Source organism: Antechinus flavipes, chromosome 1 (genome assembly GCF_016432865.1).
Source record: "Antechinus flavipes isolate AdamAnt ecotype Samford, QLD, Australia chromosome 1, AdamAnt_v2, whole genome shotgun sequence".
Classification (NCBI taxonomy): Eukaryota; Metazoa; Chordata; class Mammalia; order Dasyuromorphia; family Dasyuridae; genus Antechinus; species Antechinus flavipes.
The window spans coordinates 1,208,175-1,229,142 of NC_067398.1; the positions used below are offsets into that span (position 1 = coordinate 1,208,175).

Below are 20,968 nucleotides of genomic sequence, written 5' to 3' on the forward strand. Positions count from 1 at the left end.
TAGCAGGGACGGGCCACTACCTCGCCACGTGTTAAACTGCCTGATGGGGGATGGGGCTGCTGAGGCTGCCCCAGATTGGAGGGAGCGCCCTCTCCTCCTCAGGAAGGGAGGCCAGGGATTTGGCAGCAACGCCGCTCAAATGCGTCGCAGAAGCTGCTCTCGCTCGGCCCTTTGGCTGCGCTTCTTACGCCAGCGACCAGCTAAATGGGGACGCCGGCCAAGCCCAGGCCCTTCCAACCGCCTCCGAGGGCAGCATTCCAAAAAGTCACGTCCCGCAGAGATCACCAGGTACCGAGCCCCACGGTGTGGGCTCTTGGGGGCTGACCGACTTCTCTGTGGCCCAAGGGCCAAGCCGCTGGGGGGGGGGGGTCACAAAGCGGCACACCCGTTTCTTTCTGCCCAACCTCAGTGGGCCCCCCACTTACTTACAGAGCCCCTGGGCTGACCGGGAGGACTTCCAGTTAGGATCGCCGTGTGCCGGCTGCTCTGCTGCCAGGGGTCCTGGGACCCGCAGGGAACACGCGGCAGGTGCCCCCCCTCTCCCCCGCCCCCAGCTGTGCCGGCGGCACCCCTGCTCACCTGGATGAGGCCCGGCACGATCTCTGGCAGGAGCTGGGCCAGCGTCTCCTTGGACACCCTCTCGATCACCTTGGTCTGCATCTTGATGGCGGCCAGGTTGATGGGGTAGTCGGCCGTCTGGATGATGGGGCAGAGCACTTTGATGCACTGCTCCGGACTGATGGATGTGGCCAGCATGGACGCCGCCTCTTCCGCCGACCGCACCACCTGCGACATGAGGACCCAGAGGCGTTTCAGACCGCTCCTCGCCCGTCTCCCCCCACGGTGTCCGACACCCTGATGGGCGGAGGCTCTGGCCGATTCCCCAAAGGGAGGTGGGGGGGAGGGGACGAAGGGGCCGGCCCTGCAGCCTCTGAGTCCCAGGGGAACCGAGGAGGCATCGTGCTGCAGAGGAAGGTGGGGGGGCCTCCTGGTCCCGGCTTATTGACTCCGTGGCTGTCCTGGGCTGGGTTTGAGTCTCTGATCCTGGCCCCCGAGGGCTGATGCGTGCACCCCCACCCCCACCCCAGGGACTCTCTGGCCCCGCACAGCAATGGCAGCCTCGGAGCCAGCTTCTCTTCTGCCAGCTTAGACCCTGACCCACACAAAGGGTCCCACGGGAGAGAAGAGTCCCAGGCAGGACGAGACAAGGTGGGGGAGGGGGACGGGAGCGCGACAAGGTCAGGGTGGGAGGCCTGACCTCTTTGTGCGGGTCCTTGTGGGCCTCCAGGGTCTTCATGATGGTCAGCTCAGCGTAGTTTTTAAATCGGGCCGGCTGGTTCCTCAGGATTTCTCTCAGGACTCTTAAGGCCAGAGCTCTGACTGAGTGCTGAGAGGAAGGCCCAGGGTCACCCTCCTGGAGAGGCCCCACCCCTGGCCCGCCCCCTCCCCACCGCAGGCCCCGCCCCCTCACCTCCCGATCCCCCAGCGTCTCCAGCAGCAGCAGCAGGATGGTCTTGAAGTGCTCGTCCCAGACTCCGAAGGCGTCCTCCTGGGTCAGCTTGAGCAGCTCGCAGAGCGCGCCCTTCCTCTCCTCCACGCGCTCGTTGTGGTTGGAGAGCTCCTTCAGCAGCTCCGCCACCAGGTCCGAGTGGTCCAGGGACAGGTCTGTGGGGAAGGGGCACGCACAGTCTCAGCCGCCCCGCCTCCCCGGGAGCCCCGCCCGGCCGCCCCGACTCACCGTCAGGGAACTGATCCGCGTCGTCGTCGAACATGGCCTCCTTCAGCGCGGACTTGTTGAAGGAGCCCACGCCATCCGAGTAGTTGTAGGGGTTGTAGTCCCGGGCGCGGGGGGAGGAGTGCGGGGGCATCGTGTTGAGCATCGAGGTCTTGTTGTCCAGGACTCCTCGGCCAGAGTCGGGGGCGTCCCCTCCGCCGCGGGGGTCGCTGCACATCTGGAGGGGCGGGAGATCCCGCTCAGCCATCCCTGGCCCCACAGGCGCCTCCTGAAGGGACCCCCAAAATCGGCAGGTGCCCCCCCCTTCCTCACCTGCTCGCCCTCACCCTCCCTCTTGGACTCCCTCTTGAGCGGCTCGTTCATGTCCTCCTGGCTGCGGAAGCTGAAATTCTGGATGGCTTCGGTGACCCCGCGCAGAGAGCTGTAGATGTCCTCCGAGTTCATGTTCTCTGTGTCGTAGTCAAAGGCGCTGCCAAAGACGAACCCCCGTCAGTGGGGGCGGGAGCCCCGATAGCACCAGGAAATACGAGGGCTTGGACCACCCGCAGAGAACCCCCCTTCACTGGCTGGGGTTCTGGGTTCTCCTCCTGCCCCGTCCTCGGCCACAGCCTTTTTGGACCCGTTTCCACCTTAGGGACAGTCCTGTACAGCGGCCGAGAGGGGGCAGTCTGCCTCCAGTGCCCGGGGCAGCTTGGGCCCAGGGCGCAGCCTACTTACTTGGGTAACAGAGCGTTCTGGGCCGTGTTCGTGGGGGAGGTGAGCGGACTGGACCAATTAGCTGGTGAGCGTGGAGTGGGCCTCGTCAGGGGACTCCCCATTGAACCCTGAGGGGGAAAGAAGGCCGCGGGCCGGAGGGAGCTGAGCCCTTCGGGCTTTTCCTGCCCCAGTCGCAGCCTCCACTGGTCTCCTTGGGCCGCTTGGGTTGTGCAGTGACTCCCTCCCCCACCTCCTGGAGCCCTCCCCGGTCTCACCTGGCCGCCGCTGCCCGTGTTGCGAAGGTGATTGTGAAGTAGTTTGGTAGCACCATCCTGAAAGGTTTTTGGTAAAGCTCCCAGCAGCATCGTAAACTCGGGAGTGTTGAGCTCAAACAGGGAGATGAGCACGGCCTGAGCTGCCTGAAAAAGGAAGGGCCCGAGGCCGAGTCGGGGAAGAATGCCCATGCCGACCCCCCTCCTGGGACAAGAGGGCAGCACGGGGCGGGGAGGGGGGCTGGCCCGGGCCCGGAGACTGGCACGGTGGGCTAGGCCAGGCCCAGACACCAGCATGGTGGGCTAGCTCCACCCTGGAGATTGGCATAGGAGGCTAGGCCAGTGCAGTAGCAGGGTAGCTCCCCCCACCCCCCAGATGGGACAAGACCATGGGGCCATCAGTCAGAGGAGGGCCCAAGGCAGGCGGTGTGGGCAGGGCCCTGCCATGCCGAGCCCAGTCCGGAGAGTCTGCCCCAACCCGTTGCCCTCCGACCCCCCGGAGGCCTTCCAGAGCCTCCCAGGGCGCAGCGAGACGCCCTTTAGTCACTGTGCCATCTCTCCAAAAGGAGAGCAGCTGGCTGAGGGAGCCACCGAAAGCCCCGCCTCTTGTCCCAGCTCTGCACACACAAACGGCCATGGGGAGGGCTGCAGCCTAGGAGACCCCGGGCCGAGGAGGGCTACGATTCTGCCATTTTGTCTTCTTGGGCGGGGGGATGGCCAGCCGTGGCTCCCTCAGAGACGACCACAAAGGAAGGAAGCGTGTCTGGGACCACTGGCACCAACCCAGAGCAGCCATGGAGGCCGCGGGGGAGCCTCCTATGACCCTTCACAACCCGGAACCAGACTGGAGGAGGGGGAGGGGCTCCCAGCTCGGGCAAGGGCACTGGAGGACAGGCCACGCCCACCCACAATCCCCTTGGTCCAGGGCTCCCCCCAGGGCAGACAAAGACCATCTTGTCCAACCCTCAAAAGCACTCCGTGACAGAGGTGTCCTTAGAACCCCCCACTTCCCAGGAAAGGAAGCAGGCCATGAGCCCCCTCTCCCTCCCCAAGGCTGCCCCCTCCTGGGGCATCATCTAGATACCTTTCGGACGTCAGAACTTTTGGGTTCCGTGGTCCAAGTGATGATCCGAGACACGGCCAGGCGCGTTTCACTGGAGTTGACAAAATCCCCGGGGTCCATCTGCTGAGCCAGTGTCTCGATGTACTTGAGGATAGCGACTTTGACCTGCAGAGTCGAGGAGGAGGAAGGTCCAGTGAGGGCGTGTGTGTGTGTGTGGGGGGGGGGGGCACACTAGCCCACAGAACATCCTCAAAGCTACAAAAAGGGTGGGGAGGGCTGGCAGACACGTCATCCCTTCCCTGGGGGCAGGACAGGCCTTGGCGGCTCTCCTCTGCGCACCCCCCGTGGGGTCCGGCCAGCCCCCGACCGGCTTTTTCAGAAGGGCCTTCGGGGGATCTGGGCAGGGGGCAGCTGCTCGCCTGCGATTCCATCTCTCAACACCCCCCATGAGCAAAGGGTCTGTGAGAGCCAGGCTTCCCAGCGGGGCCTTGGGCTCCCTCGGGGTTCTGAAGCAGCTCCCGGAAGGCAAGGCTCCAAGGGCCAGAGCCAGCGCGGGAACTTCTCGAGGCGCCTGCCTGGAAAGGCCCATCGCCGGTCCCCAGGCGCCACACTCAGGCTTTCCAGAAGTCTGACGGGAAACATCCAGGAAGGAACAAGCGCGGGATGTACTGGCGTGGGGGGGAGGAGCAAGCGTTTATGTGGCGCCTCCCACGGGCACCGTGCTGGCGTCTCACAGATGCTACCGCGCCGCATCTGCCCAAGAACCTGCACACAAGGACCGTCGTCAGCCCCACTGTAAAGGTGAGGAAACGGAGGCAGAGAGAGATGCGATGGCTTGCTTGCCCAGCGTCCTACAACTAATGAGCGTTTCAGGCTGGGTCTGAACCCCGGTCTCCGCGGCTCCCGGCGCTGCAGCCTCATCTCCAGGCTGCCTCCTCCGACAGCCTCCCTCAGCACCGTGCCCCATCCTCGGGGGGAGGCAGGCACAGCGGCAGAGACCCCGTGGCAACAAAACAGCCAAACCAGAGGAACTATGGCAGCGGACTTGCGCTACAGGCCGAACCCCGGCTGGCGGGAAGGGCGGCGGGGCCAGCACTCCCACTCCCACTCTTGGGACAAGCTCCCTGCCTCTTCCCGTGTGCCCCCAGCCCTTCATACAGCCCAGCCCACCTCGGCTCTCACGCCTCACGGCCCCTGCTGAGACCCTGCCTCCCTCCAGATTCCCCTCATCCCGGCGCCTGGGAGCCATGCAAGGGACTGAGGGTCCTCTCCAAACTGCACTCGGGGAACCAGCACATCCCTGAGACCCTGGGAAAAACCCTGGGGCCGGCCCACACCTTCCGTCTGGGAGTCCGCAGAGACTGCCCTAACAGGCAGCAGGCTAACAGAATAAACGAACGACAGAAAAAGAAGCCCGCCTAAAGAGCCGGGACCCCTAATGAGCCAGGGGGACGGGGGCTCAAGAACCAAGCCCAGAAAGAACGAATGGTTCCAAAACACCTCTGAGCAGAGGCTCCAAGGAACACACACGCACAAATTCACCTAGAACTCCTGGAAGACAGAGCAGAAGCGCTTGGGATCTTTTTTTAAGCATTAACGATTTTAACAATTAAATGAATACATCAGAGGAAAAACTGGGAAGAGAAATGGAAGCAATGGAATGGAAAGAGGCTAAGAGGCTCCCAGAAAACAAACTCTGAAAAGCAGAAGGGACCGAAGGGAAGTTAATGATCCTACAAAGCAAGAAAGGCAAAGGCAAATGGCTGAAAAGGTTGAAGAAAATAGAAGCAGCCTCCTAACAAAAATAACAGATCAAGGAGAGAGAACGTTAACGAGGAGAAAGTTAAGGAATGTCCGACTCACTTTAGAGCAGGACCAAAATGGGGCTGAGACATCCTGGTTCACGAGAGCTTAAAAACCACCACCTAAAAGCCCCTCCAAACAAAAAAAAAAAAACAAAAACCGGGCAAAGAGGAAAGAGACTATAAAGTCATCTCCGAAAGAAAACTCCCAGGAAGACGCCAGGCCAAATCCAGAGCTCCCAGGTCAAAGAAAACCCACTGCTGCTAGCCCAGAGAGAGTCCTGAGGAGTCAGGGAGGATCATGCCAGACTTGGCAGCCACCACTACAAAGCAGCAGAGTGTGGATCACGGAAGACTAACAACGCAGGCTTACAGCCAACAATAACTGACCCAACGACATGGAGGATAGCCCTGTGGGAGGAAAATGGACCTTTAAGGAAGGGGAGCGGCGGCAAGATGGCACGGAGGAGAGTTCGAGGCTCAAATCCTGCCTGCCACCCTTCCTCACGATCGTTCTCAGGGGTCGCGGAAAGCAACTGATCAGAGCCTAGGACTGGTTTTGTTCTGTTTAGATAATTTTACGGGAAGAATGGAAAGGAAGACGGAAAGGATATCATTGGGCTGGGGAAAGCATGTTCCCTAATGTAGCAGCCGAGTGGGACTCTGTACACCTAAAGAGGAGGGAGCAGCTGGCACCTGATGCTCCCTTGCGAATGAAGTCACCAGAGGAGGGAAGGACACAGGGACAAACATAGCGGGGACAGAAATATCCTTCGTTCAACAGAGAAAGAGCAGAGAAAGTGGCAAAAGGGAGAGGGAGGAATGAAAGAAGGTTAGACTGAGGGAGAGTAGAGTTCTAAGCGAAACATTCTAACTAAGGAGACTGGCTTTCAAAGAAGGATTAAAAAAAAAAAAAGAAGGCTCTGGGTGAGGGATTAGAAAGCAGAATCCAACAATTTGTTGTTTAAAAGAAACAGACTTGAACCAAAAAGATGTATACACAGTTCAGAGAAGGGGCTGGAGCAAAAGCAATTTTGTTTCACTTCAAGTAAAAGAAAAAAAGGTAGGGTAGCAGTCACATCCACAAACAAATGGATAGTAAAAATAATTAAAAGTAAATCCAGATAGCAAGATAAGCTTGAAATGAATTCATGACTTAGACACAAAGTGTGATCCTATGAGCAAATTAGGAGAACAAAGGATAGTCTGCTCCTGGATCTGTGGAGAAGGAAGGAATTTATGGTCAAAGAAGAATTAGAGAACATTATGAAATGCAAAGTCGATCATTTTGATTACATTAAATTGAAAAGTTTCTGTACAAACAAAACCAATGCAGCCAAGATTAGAAGGGAAGCAATAAACTGGGGCGGGGGGGGGGGGGAGGGGGGAAGGGAGGGCAGATTTATATCCAAGGGTTCTGATAAAGGCCTCATTACTAAAATATATAAAGAACTGACTCAAATTTATGAGAATTCAAGCTATTCTCCAATTGATAAATGGTCAAAGGATGTGAACAATCTTCCGATGAAGAAATTAAAGCCATTTCTAGTCACATGAAAAAATGCTCTAAATCACTATTGATTAAAGAAATGCAAATTAAGACAATTCTGAGATACCACTACACATCTCTCAGATTGACTAAGTTAAAGGAAACGATAATGATAAGTGATAGAGAGGATGTGGGAAAACTGGGATAATAATACATAGTTTGTGGAGTTGTGAACTGATCCAAACGTTCTGGAGAACAATATGGAACCATAACCAAAGGGCTACTAAACTCTGCATACCCTTTGATCCAGCAGTATCTCTACAGGGCCTGTATCCCAAAGAGATAATAAAGCAGAGAAAAGGACCCACAGGTGCAAAAGTGTAGCAGCTCTTTTTGTAATGGCAAGGAACTGGAAACCGAATGGATGCCCACCAGTTGGAGAATGGTTGAATGAATTATGGTATATTATGGATATAATATGGTATATTATATGTTATGGAATATTATTGTTCTGTAAGAAATGACCAGCAAGATAATTTTAGACAGGCCTGGAAAGACTTACATGAGCTGATGCTGAGTGAAGTGAGCAGGACCAGGAGATCATTGTACACGGCAACAACAAGACTATATGATGATCAATTCTGCTGGACGTGGCTCTTTTCAACAATGAAGTGATTCAGGCCAATTCCAATAGACTTGGGTTGGAGAGAGCCATCCTCATCCAGAAAAAGGTCTATTGGGACCTTTGTCCCAAATGTGGATCACAACATAGTATTTTCACCATTTTTGTTGTTGGTTGCTTGCTTCCCCTCCTCAATTTTTTCCCTTTTTTATCTGATTTTTCTTGTGTGGCATGATAAATGTTGAAATATGTATAGCAGAATTGCACATGTTTAACACATACTGGATTACTTGCTGTCGAAAGGAGGGAAAAAGGAGGGAGAAAAATTTGGAATACAAGGTTTTGCAAAAATGAATGGTGAAAACTATCTTTGCATGGATTTCAAAAATAAAAAGCCGTTATTAAAAAAAAAAAAAAAAAACCTAAAACCAGAATGTTCATTTTATGGAAAGAGGTACCCTAGGCAGTTAATGTCAATACTACACACACACATACACACGTATAATAAATGGTATAACATTATAATAACTAAGTATTTAAAAGAAAAGTTAAATGAATTACAAGAAGAGATAGTAAAACTATAAGTATGCAGGTGACCTCAATATACCCCTCTTAGATCTATATAAATACCAAATCCCCAAAAGAATGTTAGGACTTGAATTGAATTTTAGAAAAGTTAGACATGCTACAGCATGGGAGATGATAGAATGGGAATGGGAATGGAAACAGCTATTTCTCATCTAAGTGTGGTATTTCGACACAATCAACTAAAAGGAAAAATACTAATTTTAATTAATTCATGCATCTCTTACCAAGCATAATGCAATAAAAATGTTGAGTAAAAGATTATTAGAGAAACAATTCCCAATTAAGTGGAAACTGAAAAACTTAGCCCTAAAGATTAGGAGGTCAAGAATCAATTCTAGAAATTTTAGATAATATCATTAAAGACAAAGGCAAAATTGAGATGAACACACTTGTTCTTGGCTTGCAGTCAAGCCAGGACAAAAACATGAACTTGTGTCTTAAATGGGGAGGCAGGGGAGGTGACTGCAGGGATCTGAAGGAATAGGGCAGTGAAATGAATAAGAATGTCCCCTCTACTGTTTGCCACAAGTGGCCAACTCAGACTCGACTGACAGGAGTGAATTCATTCTCTTCCTGCCTACGGTCCGGTGCCTTGCCACTTGCCCATCACCCAGGTTCAAAAGTTGTATCATCTCATCAGACTCCTCCCTCTATTTCCTTGGACACAGCCAACCTCTTGCCAGATTTTCTCAGATTTTTTTCCTTCTCCAGAAATCCTCAGAGCCTGGAGGCCAGCAGGACCCTCCAAAGTTCTGGATGGTGGTCTCTGGCTTTTCCAGCTTCTAGAACCCTCCCAGGGGCTCTCCCTCCTGAATCTCTGATGCTCTTCCAACACACTTCCCTCCAACGAGCCATCCATCAGCGCTCTCAACCAGAAGCCTCCTCTACCAGCAGAGGACACGAGCCTCCCATTTAAACCCACTGAGTTCCCCTCAGACAGCAATCGTTACTGAATGAATTGAAAAAGCAGTATCACTGTAAGGTTCCCCTTAGGAAAGTTATCGACGTGGCACAGGGGATAGAGCACCTGTGTGCTCAGGAGGACCCGAGTTCAAACCTGGCCTTAGACACTTAACACTTCCTAGCCTGTGAGACCCCAGGCAAGTCACTTAAGCCCACCTGTCTCAACAACCACTACAAAAGTTATATACAAAACATACTTCCACCAACTCATGAGAAGGCAGAGTGAGAAATATGCAGAATCAAAGACGAATGAGAGAAAAGTGAGAAAAGCCCATCATGCTGCTGCGTGACCCTGACAAGGGAGATCCTAAGGTTACAACACCTGGGCACCTAAAAGCAAAGCAACTAAACTTGGCAAGGTGGAGGTACCTGAATGTAAAAAGACCCAACAACAATTTAATGGTAACAGGGAAAATGATATTCACGGGAACAGGCTCGGGAATCCGTGTGAAGAGCCCGGCTCGGGTCTGTGGAGAAAGCCGGTGCGATGAGGGCGGGGGGTCTGGGTGGAAGACTTTTGGAAAACACGATCACACAGAGAAACCATGCTGAGGAAACACAGAGGAGGTGCAGGTGTGGAAGGAGAGCCCTCCCCCGCTGCCTGAGCTCAAGGCCAAAGGGGAGAGGGCACGGCAACCGAAATGCAGCACACGCAGGAGGCAGCCCAAGCGGTCCCGGAGGCGAGCTCCCTTCCCACGGAGAGAGGAGCAGCAGGGACCAAGAGGGGAGGAGCCCAGTCTGCGGTTAAGGACGTTAGTAAAGGAACTCGCGCACCCCCAGGCGCGCCCAGGGCATGGAGGGCTCCCAGAAGCCAGACAGGGCTCTTTCTCTGGGCCGCCGGGAACGCCCGTGCACAAAACCGGGGGCGCTCCGGGGTGAGGTGGGCAGCGAAGCGGCACCCTGGGGAGGGCTGCTCCCTGGGAATGGCAGACATCGCATGCTCAAAAGTCCTTTGCCATGTTAGTTAGCAGGCAAAGCAGACTTTCTTGGGCTGGGGGCGGGGGAGCAGCAGCGATGCAGACAAAAACCTTGGAGCTCCCGGGAGAGGAGCGCAGCTGGTCCCGCAGGGTGGGCTGGACTGCCTGCAAGTTTGTAAAAACAAGATCCGCCGAGTGAAACCTCGTTCTGCGTCGCGAGGGCACCCAGCAACCTCTCTCTGGGGAGCGGCTCCCTCCGGGCTCTTACCTTTAAGCTCGGCGTCTGCGTCTGGTCCACCGTGAACCTCATGAGAATGTTGAACTGAAGGTCATTAGGGAAAGACTCTCTGCAAGAAAAGGGCATCAGTGAGACCCAAACCAGCAGGACCAACACGGCGCCACTCGGGTCCTCACTGGGCCGTGGCCGCGCTGGCCACCAACCCGACGTCGAGGACCCGAGTCCTCAGCCGGGCGGCAAATCAGGAATCAAGGACTACAGAGCTACAGGCCACTGAGACTCCTCTGGGAGAGGGCGGGCACCAGGCGGCAGCCCAGGCTTCCCGGACCCAGAGGGACCGAGTAGCAGCACGTCCAGAGACAGCTGGTCACGCTGCCGGGCCTGAGAGGCGACCGCAGCTCAGCCTCCAAATCTCCGCCCCGTGACTAGTGAGGAAGCAGGCGGCCTTCAGGAGGAACAGCTCGAGACCGCCCTCACGTTAGCCCCAGGCCCGCTGACGCTCGCCCTATGACTTGGGTGATGAGCCCGGACAGATCAAAGTGGACCAGTAGGACGGCTCCAGGATGCGGCGCGAGGCGAGCGGCAGCGTCTCCCTCTCGGATGAGGTGAGAGGCCCAGCTGCCCATGGGGTTTAGGCAGGGAGACGACGACTCTCACCAAGTCCTGTCGGCGTGGATCTTCTCTTCGAAGGCGCAGATTGCAACTCATCCACACCTTCTAGAAGAACTAATGAAAGAACTCAAGCGAGCTTGGAGATATCACCGGGACCGGTGGGACTGGAAGATCAATGATCAGGGACGGGCCTTATTTAAATTTTTAGAAAACAGCCGTAAATATGGAAGATGCAATTTAGGGGAGGATGTGAATGTCTCCCAGAAGTCTGAGCATGACAAGGGTTCCGTTCTCTAAGAGAAACCAACAAATGGACTCTGTTCTGGGTCTGATTCTCACTGACAGCAAGGAACTTGTTGGGATAAAAATGATGGCACCTTTGGCAGGGGGGAAAGGGAATATTCTCTCCTAGAGCTTGTGCCTGGCATCATCTGGGCCGAGTTCTGGGAGAGATTGCCAAAGATTCGGAGGACAGAGAAATAAAATCGTCCAGAATCCGTCGGAAGCGGGATGGCTGAGGAGGATGGGAAACGCCCGAGCGACCCTCTGATGACTGCAGTGAGGAGGCGGGGTGAGATGGCCGCTCTGTTTCTCTGCCCCCCACCCTGGGAAGGCCCCGGGCATGGGGGGGACAAGCCAGAGTCTGTAGGTGGCAGGAGGGCTCTGAGAACTGGATTCTGGGGCGAGCCGGCCAGGTCAGAGCAGGGTGATGGCGTACAGGCCATTTATCCGGACTTCAGACTCTCACCCTGACCCCGTACAAAAGATGGAGACAGGCAAGAGAACATGACGGGAGGGTGAGGAACAGGTTGGACGCAGGGCCTAGAGGGGCTGCTGGGAAGGGGGCGAGGGCTTGCCCGGCCGTCTGCCCGGCCCCGCGCTGTAACAGCCTCTGAGGAACCTGGCTCCACGAACCAGGCAGAGCCGATTTCGGATACAAAGAGCTGGCTGCGCTCACCGGGCAGAAGTGACCAGTGTCCACGAGGCCGCGGGCAAGGCAGCCTTCCAGGAGCGGGGGGGACCCGGGTTGTCTTAAGAAAAGCAGGAGGCAGCAGTGTCCCCCCTGCCCCCAGCCTGTACCCCAAGGAAATCTGAAAGGAGGGAAGGCGACTCCATGGGCAAAAATGTCTGTGATGGTGAGGAACTGGAAGCTGAGGGGATGCCCCTCAGGTCGGGAATGGCCAAAGAAGCTGGGGTACCCGAAGGTGATGGGAGATCATTGTTCCGGAAGGAACGATGGACGGGCTGATCTCAGAAGGACTTGCAGAGGTTGACAGGACCTGATGCTGAGTGAGATGAGCAGAACCAGGAGATCACGGTACGCGTAACGGCGAGAACGATGATCTGCGGCGACGGGCCTGGTTCTTCCCGGCAGTTCAGAGACCCCAGGCAATCCTCCGAAACTTGGGACGGCAAGCGCGCCCACATCTGGAGAGAGAACTAAGGACGCGGGGTGGAAGGGGCACAGGCGACGTTCCCGTCTCCTTTTCTTCAGTGCTTTTGTGTCTTGTGGTTTCTCTCCTTGTTCTGATTTTTCTCTCCCAACAAGATTCAGAAAGAAATCAATGTACCGGGAGAACCAGAAAAACACAATAAGAAAAAGGGAAAAGAAGAAAACCCAAAGGAGGGGCAGCACAGGGATTTCTTCTGGGACCGGGCCGGCTCAGATGGTCCCGAACGGCGCACCCTTGGCACCGGCATTCAGGAAGGACACTGAGGAGCCGAAGGGGCGGTGAACAGCCTCCAATGCTCGGAGGGTGTCGGACGGGATCTGGGGGCCGTGTGGAAGGTGGGGGACATTCCCGAGATCCCTTGGGGCTTGCTGGCGCTCCTAGACTGGCCCGGGCTCCTCCAGCCCCACAGTTCTGTGCTGTTCCTGGACCCCTGCCAGAAACTGCCCGGGGGGCTTCTTTGAGGCTCCCCCAGTGACTCGCAACTCGTCTCTCCGGCATCCAGGCTGCCCCTTCCCAGGGAGCCGCCATCAGTCCCGGGAGCCAGCTTCTTCTCATGCAGCCTCCACGGTTCTTCAGAAACCACAGCCTTCCCTCGGATCAGAAAAAGGCAAGTGAACAAATGGAGGCAGCTCAGACTGAGAAGGAAACACTTCCGAGAGGCTCGGCCCAGGCCCTGCAGTGGCCCACGCGCAGGATCAGCAGGCCAGGCCCCCTGTGAGTGGTCCTGAACGCCACGCTGAAGGGCTCAAGGCTTCCTGCTGCAGCATCAAAGCACTGTGACGGGGAGACCCTCCAGGAGGACGCTCACTTGCACCTGCCACACGCAGTGGGGATGGACTCGAGGCGAACAGGCCCAGCCTTTCGGGGTGCCCTGCTTGGGGCATTTCCTCTTCTTGCTCCCCAGACCTTGGGGGCTTGCGCTCACACTTGCACACCAAGTGGGGGTCTGTGGCTTTGTCCCAGAAGGACATCCGGACGTCTCCTCGGGAACGGGTTCTCTGGTCAGCGAGCCCGGCGGGGATCGCTGCCACAAGGTCAGGGAGTGTCGTGACTCTGCCCTATCAGCACCCCCGAGACGAGGCCAGCTGAGGCTTCGGCCCCTCCCCCATCATCTGGATCATTGCACGGCCTCCTTTCCGCTCTCTCCTCAGCAGAGTGGTCACAATGACCATGCAGAGGTCAGTTCCAGCCCTGCCACCCCACTCGAGAACCTTCTGTGGCTCCCTATTATCTCTGGGATAACCACCAAACACTCGCCCTTGGAGCACCTCCCCATCTGGCTCTCCTCCTTGCCCCTGGCCCCGGCCTAGTCTTCCTCAGGCCCAGTGCAGGACCCCCAGCTGCCTCCCCTCCCCGAGTCCCTCAGGGGACCCCCGGCTGCCTTCAGAGCTTGCTTTGGGCTGGGATCTTGATGGCATCTAAGCAGATGCTGCCTCCCAAGTGCCCGAGTCCAGTCTGGGCACACAGGATGAAGCCCGCTGGGGATGCCGCGGGAGGAACATGCACTGAGTGCCCGTCCTGGAGCAGACATTCAGCCGGCGCGTGCCAGAGACCCTCCTTAATCAGTGAGGCCGTCCGGGCTCCAAAGCTCCCCCAGAGAGAGTCTGGAAGCCTCGGGGACCCGCTCCAGGCCCGACACCCCTTTGGCTCAACTCTGCCCCTGCCCGTCCCGCACCGAAGGGCCACGATCCCTGCAGCACGGGCGCCGCGCCCCCTCTGACCCATCCGATGTCGGTTCCGGAGCCCGGGCGGCCCGCGGGGCCTTACCTGGTGATGTCCAGGGCCTTCTGCACTTTGGCCTGGACGGAGCCGAGCAGGTCGGCGCCCATCTTCTTCAGCAGCTGGGTGAGCAGCACGAAGAGCCAGTCCTGCAGGTCATCCTTGTGGACCTGAAGGAAGTCCACGAGCGTCTCCAGGAACATGCTGAAGACCTAGAGCCGGCAGAGACGGGCGTGAGGCGGGAAGGGGGGCGGGGGGCGCACGACCCAGCCGGGAGGGAGCAAAGGAGCCAGAGGCAGACGAGGCAGTGACTGGCAGCCAAGCGGGAGGACAATCTGTCTCGCTTTGCAGCGGGCTCTGCGACAGAAGAGGCCCGACTTCGGCAGAAGTCCGACACTGAGCGCTACTCCATGCAGCGTCACTCGAGAAAGGAGACCTCGCCATGATGGCTGGCACACCCGTCGCGGCCGGGGCCCACGCACGGAGCGGGCGGTGGGGCGCTAACGAGCTAAGTGGCTGGCAGCGCCAAGGGAGAAGGCTGGTGTTCCCCGAGGGGCGTCGGGGAATGACCCTGACACTGAGGCAAGGCCCCGGGGCCGACTTCTAGGCCGGGGCACTCTGGTTACAGGGAGGAGAAACCCAGGGCCCCAGTAGCCAAAGGCTGGCCCCTCTGGGAGGTCTCCCTTCCCTCCTCCCGAGGAGGGCCGCAGCCGCCCAATCTGGGGGCACCTACAGTAATCGGCTCCGGCAGCGGCTCCACAAGGGCCATTTCTGAGAAAGACTCGGCCCAGCCCAGGGGGAGGGGGGGTGTAAAAGTCACCCGAAAGAGCACCCGAATGAGGGCTTGGGAACCCTCTGCCCTTGGCTACACTAAAGGCTTCCTAGGCTGCTCGCTCTGCTCCCTGGGCTGGCCCCTCCACAGGGGCTCTGTCCCTCCAGGGGACAAGGAAACACCCATTTCTAAGTGCCCACCGCGTACCCGACGCTGATCTCGTCTGACGCTCACAACTGACCCGGGAGGGAGGTGCTCTGAAGTCCCGTGCCAGGGCCCTGTGGCTAGGGTCGGGGTGGGCACCCTCTGTGCCATGGCTGCCCCGAGCTGTCCTGCCGCCGGGGCCTTCAGTCTGAGGTGCCCTCCTAAAAACCAGGCAAGTGCAGGGACTGCCCAAGCAAACAGAGCAGAAGGGGGATCTGGCCGCTCGGCTGAAGGCCCTGGTCCCGGGAGGAAAGCACTTTCCCAGGATCTCGCCAGCTTCTCCCGCCTCCAACTTCTGAGATGGATGGCTTTCACCCCAACCAGACCCTTCCTCCTGGGTTCGGCCCAAACGGATCTGCCCGGGAAGCTCCCTGCAGACTGACTTCCTTTTAAAGTGGGATCCTGTCTCTGGTTGGTTTTATTTTTTCCTGCCAACTATATTCCCCAAGCCCCTTTTGGTCAGACTGGGCAGCTCACGTGACGTGCCCACTGGAGACATCCGCCATAGTGGGGTTCTCGCCAGCTCATCCCTGATTGGTCAGACGACCTCGCTCGGGGACGGGGCTCACCGTGTCCAAGTGACCACAGGGACCCGTACGCCCGGGCCCGTCTGAGCCAGGAGGGGGAGGCCGGTGGGGTGCGGACATCCCGCGGGGCGGGGTGCGCCTGCTGTTCACCCTTGGGCTGCCAACCTGAGATGCCTGATGGTAAGGGCGAAACTCAAGACAGGGTTTTCCTCTGGGGTCCTTTCAGGTACCCCCCGAGCCTTCCCTGATGTGACTGGCCCCTCAGTGAGGGCAGCAGCAGCAGCAGACACGACTGGCTGCACGAGCCGGGACGTGGCGTTTCCCAAGGGAAATCTGGGAGTTCTCGGGCTGCTTCATGCCGGAGCCTACGCTCCCAGGGGAAGGACTCGCTCCTTTAGGGACGCTGACGGCCAGGCCTCCCGAGGAGGCGGGTCGGCGCCTGGCTCAGGATGGGCAAATGGAGGACCCGGCGGGTTAATGGGGCCACGCCGGGGAGCGCCGGGCCTCTGGCAGCTAATTTGGCAGCGCCCAGCGGGACCCTGAGATGGGGGGTCGGGGCCGGCCGCGTGAGGTGTGCCAGTCATCATCGCGTCTGGGACAGAAGAACATAACCCGATTACGTCAGTTAATTAGTAGATGAGAAAAGCGCATCTCCAGCCAGACCCACGGGGTTTGCGCAACGGGGCAGAGTCGCACAAAGCGCGACAGCTCTGCCCCTGCGGGAATCTTGGGAGAGAAAAGTCAGAGAGAAGAAGGGTTAATGTCACCGGCATGCAGCCACGTTAGCTTGCCCCCAAACAGCGAACCAACTTACTCTCTACCGAGAGTCCCGACACGGGAGACGGCATGCAAAGAGCAGAGGGGGAAGAAAACACACACGTTAGTCGGTATCGGCGCCGCGGCCCCGGCCGACACGCACGCGTAGGGGCCGCCTCCCCCCGAGCGCAGCGTCCGCCCGGCCCCGGGCGACAACGAGGGCCGCAGCCTCGTTTCCCGGCAGAGCGCTGGGCCCCGACCCCGACTCCGGCCCTGACCCCGACCCTGACCCCCAGCTGAGGCCCCAACCCTGACTCTGGCCCCCAGTCCCTCCACCCACAGGGGAGCCCTCTCTGAGTCCGGCCATCAGAGCCGTCCCTGTAGCTGACCGACAGCGGAAGGGCAACGACCGGCCGGGGCCCCAGAGTCAGGGCCCATCCGAGGAGAGGAAGGCGGCCCCCTGGCCTGCCCTGCTGCCCCCGCTCTGGGCCGTTGCCATCGTTTCCCAGGGACAGCTGGGTCTGGTGGTGGTGCCCCATGCTCTGTTCCCAACCCTGCCTGTCCCTACCACTGAGGCACGCCGTCCGGAGCGCCCGTGGCCGCTGCCCTGGTCCAGGGGCCAGAGCTCGGGCCTGGGAAGCAGGAAGGCCTGCGCCCCAATCCCGCCCCCCCCCACCTCGGCTGTCGAGGACCGCCATCGGCGTCCCGGGGCGCGGCGAGCGTGCTACCAACGTCAGCCGCTACCCCCGTCGTACCCGACACGAGGCGTAGAGGGGATGTATCCCAGACAGAGAGAAAGCCTGTTTCTCGGAGCCCTGGACGGCTCAGTTGTGCAGGTTCCCGCCTCATGTGCGGCACGGCGGACAGACCGCCAGACCAGAAGCCTGAGTCTCACCTCAGACCCTGAAACTGCCAGCAGTGGCTCCTTCCCTGCCTCAGTTTCCTCATCTGTACCACGGGCACAGAATGGCACCCACCTCTCAGCAACTGTGGGCCTACGTGGCACAGTCTGTGGGAGGTGCCCGACCAGGGGCCAATGTGCTCCTTGAAGATCCCTGGCCCAGGAATCTCCACAAGAAAAGCCCCTCCCTCCCCCCCACTTTAGGAAGACATGACCCTACCAAAGGAGGAGGGAGAGAAGCCGAGGTGGCTGGCGGGCCCCAACAGCGATGGCTGCGAGTCAGAGAGGAAGGGCAGGAGGGGGCGGCATCGCTGTCAGGATGGGCAGAATGTGGGCACAATGTAGTTCGGGACTGTCCCTTGGCCTTAACCAACCGCACCCGTGCCCCTTGGCCTCCTGCCTGTGCCCTCTGGCCTTCCTGCCCCCCCAGAGCTGGCCAGTGGGGAGCGCCAGAGGCCTGACCCAAAGCTCTCAGGGTACGCCAATGGGCTGCGACGGCGTGAGGCCCCCATCCTCCTTGCCTTCCCGCTAGGCCCCGACCCCCATTCGAGAGGTGGCAATGACTCCCCTTGAAACCACCTTTTGGTCCTAGTTTTTTTGGGGATCCTAGTTTTAGAAACTGAGCCAAAGCCGGCACTTCCGCCTTTCTGCGCTATCAGCTACTGTCCACATTTTGGGCAGGATTAAAGCACTTTCTTTGCAGAAGAAGATGGGGGGCTACCAGGAAGAGAGGCTGCAGACCCCCAAAGCTCCAGTTCAGACCAGGGCTTGGGAAGGGCCTCCAGGGAGCCACCCTCACGCTTGGTGAAAGGACGTACGCCTCCGGGAAGGGAGTAAAGGGCGATAAAGACGCTGTCATCTGGTGCTCCCTCGGGCCGGCTGCACGCAGCGTGGGAGCCCCGGGGGCGTCTTTAGCTTTGAGTCCGTCCCAGGAGCCCGGGCACGGGCTGCGTTTCAGCCCCCGCGTGGCAGGGCTCCCGCGGCAGAAGAACCCCGGGGCCACCACCCCCATGCAAACGGGCCGCGGAGGCGAGGGGCCGCCGCGCCAGGCTTACCTTGCTGTGAGGGTCCGCGAACATCCTCGTGAAAATCTCACACAATCTTTTCAGCTCCACACGACTGGCAAAATGACAAAGCGCCAATTAGTGCCGGAGCCCGGAGGGGACATTCAAACCCCACCTTCAGCACCTGCCTGTGAACGCCCTGGGGGGCGGGGAAGGAGGGCTCATTGCCCCGGCCTCTGGCCACCGGCCGGGACGCACCAGGACCCCGGTCTTCCCAAAGCAGGGCGCAGGCTGAGGAGGCCCCGGCCCTTCCTGGCACTTCCTGGGAGAGCCAGACAACGGGCCTGGAGCCTGCACTGAGCCGGCCCCCAGCTCCGGGCGCAGACGCGAAAGGCGCTTCCGGAGAGAGGACTCTCCTCAGGGACCACCTTTCTCCCCGCCACCATGGACAGCGCCCGCCAGCCCCCAACCTCAGGGCATCACCCACAACTTCGGGATCGGAGCAGAAAGAACGGCCGCCAGACCACGGAACCCGGGAAAGCCGCCCGGCCCCGCCTGGCCCCGGAGAAGGAAAGAGAGGAGCCTTTGGGGGGTGTCTGAGTGCGAGATGGGGAGGCGTGCCCGGCCAGCTCTTCCTCGGAGCGCGCCCCTTCTCTTCCTCTCTCCGGGGCAGACAGAGCGGCAGAAGGCGGAGGGACGCCCACAGTGGAGCACCGGGTCCGTTGTGAGAAATGAAGCCCCGGGGCTGGGCCTCTGCAGGGCGGGCCTGGGTGTGTAGACTCGCCTCTGTGGCAGGGATGGCTCCCGGGGGCCCTGCCCACACCCTCCTGAGACTGACTGTGGCCCCCCAGGTAAGGACCCCCTCCTCCCCTGAGCAGAGCGCCATCTCCACAAGGAGGACGCGGAGAAGTGGGGGCAGGGCACCGGCCAGGGCGATGATGGCCACCAGCCCTCCTCCCCTCCCCACCCAACCCCCCCCCCCCTCCCACCCCCCCCCCACCCAACCCCCCCCCACCCCCCCCCCTCCCCCACCCCCCCCAACCCCCCCCCCACACCCCACCCCCCCACCACCCACCCCCCCCAACCCCACCCCCCCCCACACCCACCCCCCACCCACCACCCCCCCCCCACCCCACCCCCCACCCCCCGCCCCCCCCCACCCGCCCCCCCCCCCACACCCCACCCCCCCACACCCACCCCCCCACACCCCCACCCCCACACCCCCCCACCCACACCCCCCCCCCACAACCCCCCCCCCCACACCCCCCCACCCACACCCCCCCACCCACACCCCCCCCCCACAACCCCCCCCCACCCACACCCCCCCACCCACACCCCCCCACCCACACCCCCCCCCCCACAACCCCCCCCCCCACACCCACCCCCCCACACCCCCCCACCCACACCCCCCCCCACCACCCACCCCCCACCCACACCCCCCCACCCACACCCCCCCACCCACACCCCCCCCCCACAACCCCCCCCCCCACCCACACCCCCCCACCCACACCCCCCCACCCACACCCCCCCCCCCACAACCCCCCCCCCACACCCACCCCCCACCCACACCCCCCCCCCCACCACACCCCCCCCACCCCCACACCCCCCCACCCACACCCCCCCCCCCACCACCCACCCCCCCACACCCACCCCCCCACACCCACCCCCCCACACCCCACCCCCCCACCACCCACCCCCCCACACCCACCCCCCCACACCCACCCCCCCACACCCCACCCCCCCACCACCCACCCCCCCACACCCCCCACCCCACACCCCCCCCCCCACCACACCCCCCCCCCACACCCACCCCCCCCGCCCCACCCCCCCCCCAACCCCACCCCCCCCCACACCCACCCCCCCACACCCACCCCCCCCCCCACCACACCCCCCCCCCACACCCACCCCCCCACACCCACCCCCCCACACCCACCCCCCCACACCCACCCCCCCACACCCCCACCCCCACACCCCCCCCCCCACAACCCCCCCCCACCCCCACACCCCCACCCCCACACCCCCCCACCCACACCCCCCCCCCCACAACCCCCCCCCACCCACACCCCCCCACCCACACCCCCCCCCCCACAACCCCCCCCCCCACCCACACCCCCCCACCCACACCCCCCCACCCACACCCCCCCCCCCACAACCCCCCCCCCCACACCCACCCCCCCACACCCACCCCCCCACACCCCCCCACCCACACCCCCCCACCCACACCCCCCCCCCCACAACCCCCCCCCCACACCCACCCCCCCACACCCACCCCCCCACACCCACCCCCCACCCCACACCCCCCCCCCCACCACACCCCCCCCCCACACCCACCCCCCCACACCCACACACACACACCCCTGCGTGCACAACGCACCCGCACACACACACACACACCCGCACACACACACACACACACACCCCTGCGTGCACGACACACCCGCACACACACACACACTCACACACACACACCCCTGCGTGCACAACGCACCCGCACACACACACACACACACACACTCACACACACACACACACACTCACACACACACACACTCACACACACACTCACACACACACACCCCTGCGTGCACAACGCACCTGTACACACACACCCGCACACACACACACCCCTGCGTG

General features: G+C 60.2%; 1 protein-coding gene across 1 annotated transcript in view; it reads right to left on the reverse strand.

Annotated features, from left to right (window-relative positions):
* The window catches only part of CLASP2 (cytoplasmic linker associated protein 2), an 88,049-nt gene that overhangs the window by 5,638 nt on the left and 61,443 nt on the right, over positions 1 to 20,968 (reverse strand). Inside the window, 11 exon segments of the mRNA XM_051973470.1 lie at positions 580 to 786; positions 1,259 to 1,387; positions 1,472 to 1,665; positions 1,739 to 1,952; positions 2,048 to 2,204; positions 2,453 to 2,559; positions 2,707 to 2,850; positions 3,788 to 3,931; positions 10,416 to 10,494; positions 14,219 to 14,382; positions 18,386 to 18,509. Of these exon segments, the coding sequence (XP_051829430.1) occupies positions 580 to 786; positions 1,259 to 1,387; positions 1,472 to 1,665; positions 1,739 to 1,952; positions 2,048 to 2,204; positions 2,453 to 2,559; positions 2,707 to 2,850; positions 3,788 to 3,931; positions 10,416 to 10,494; positions 14,219 to 14,382; positions 18,386 to 18,509 (1,663 nt within the window).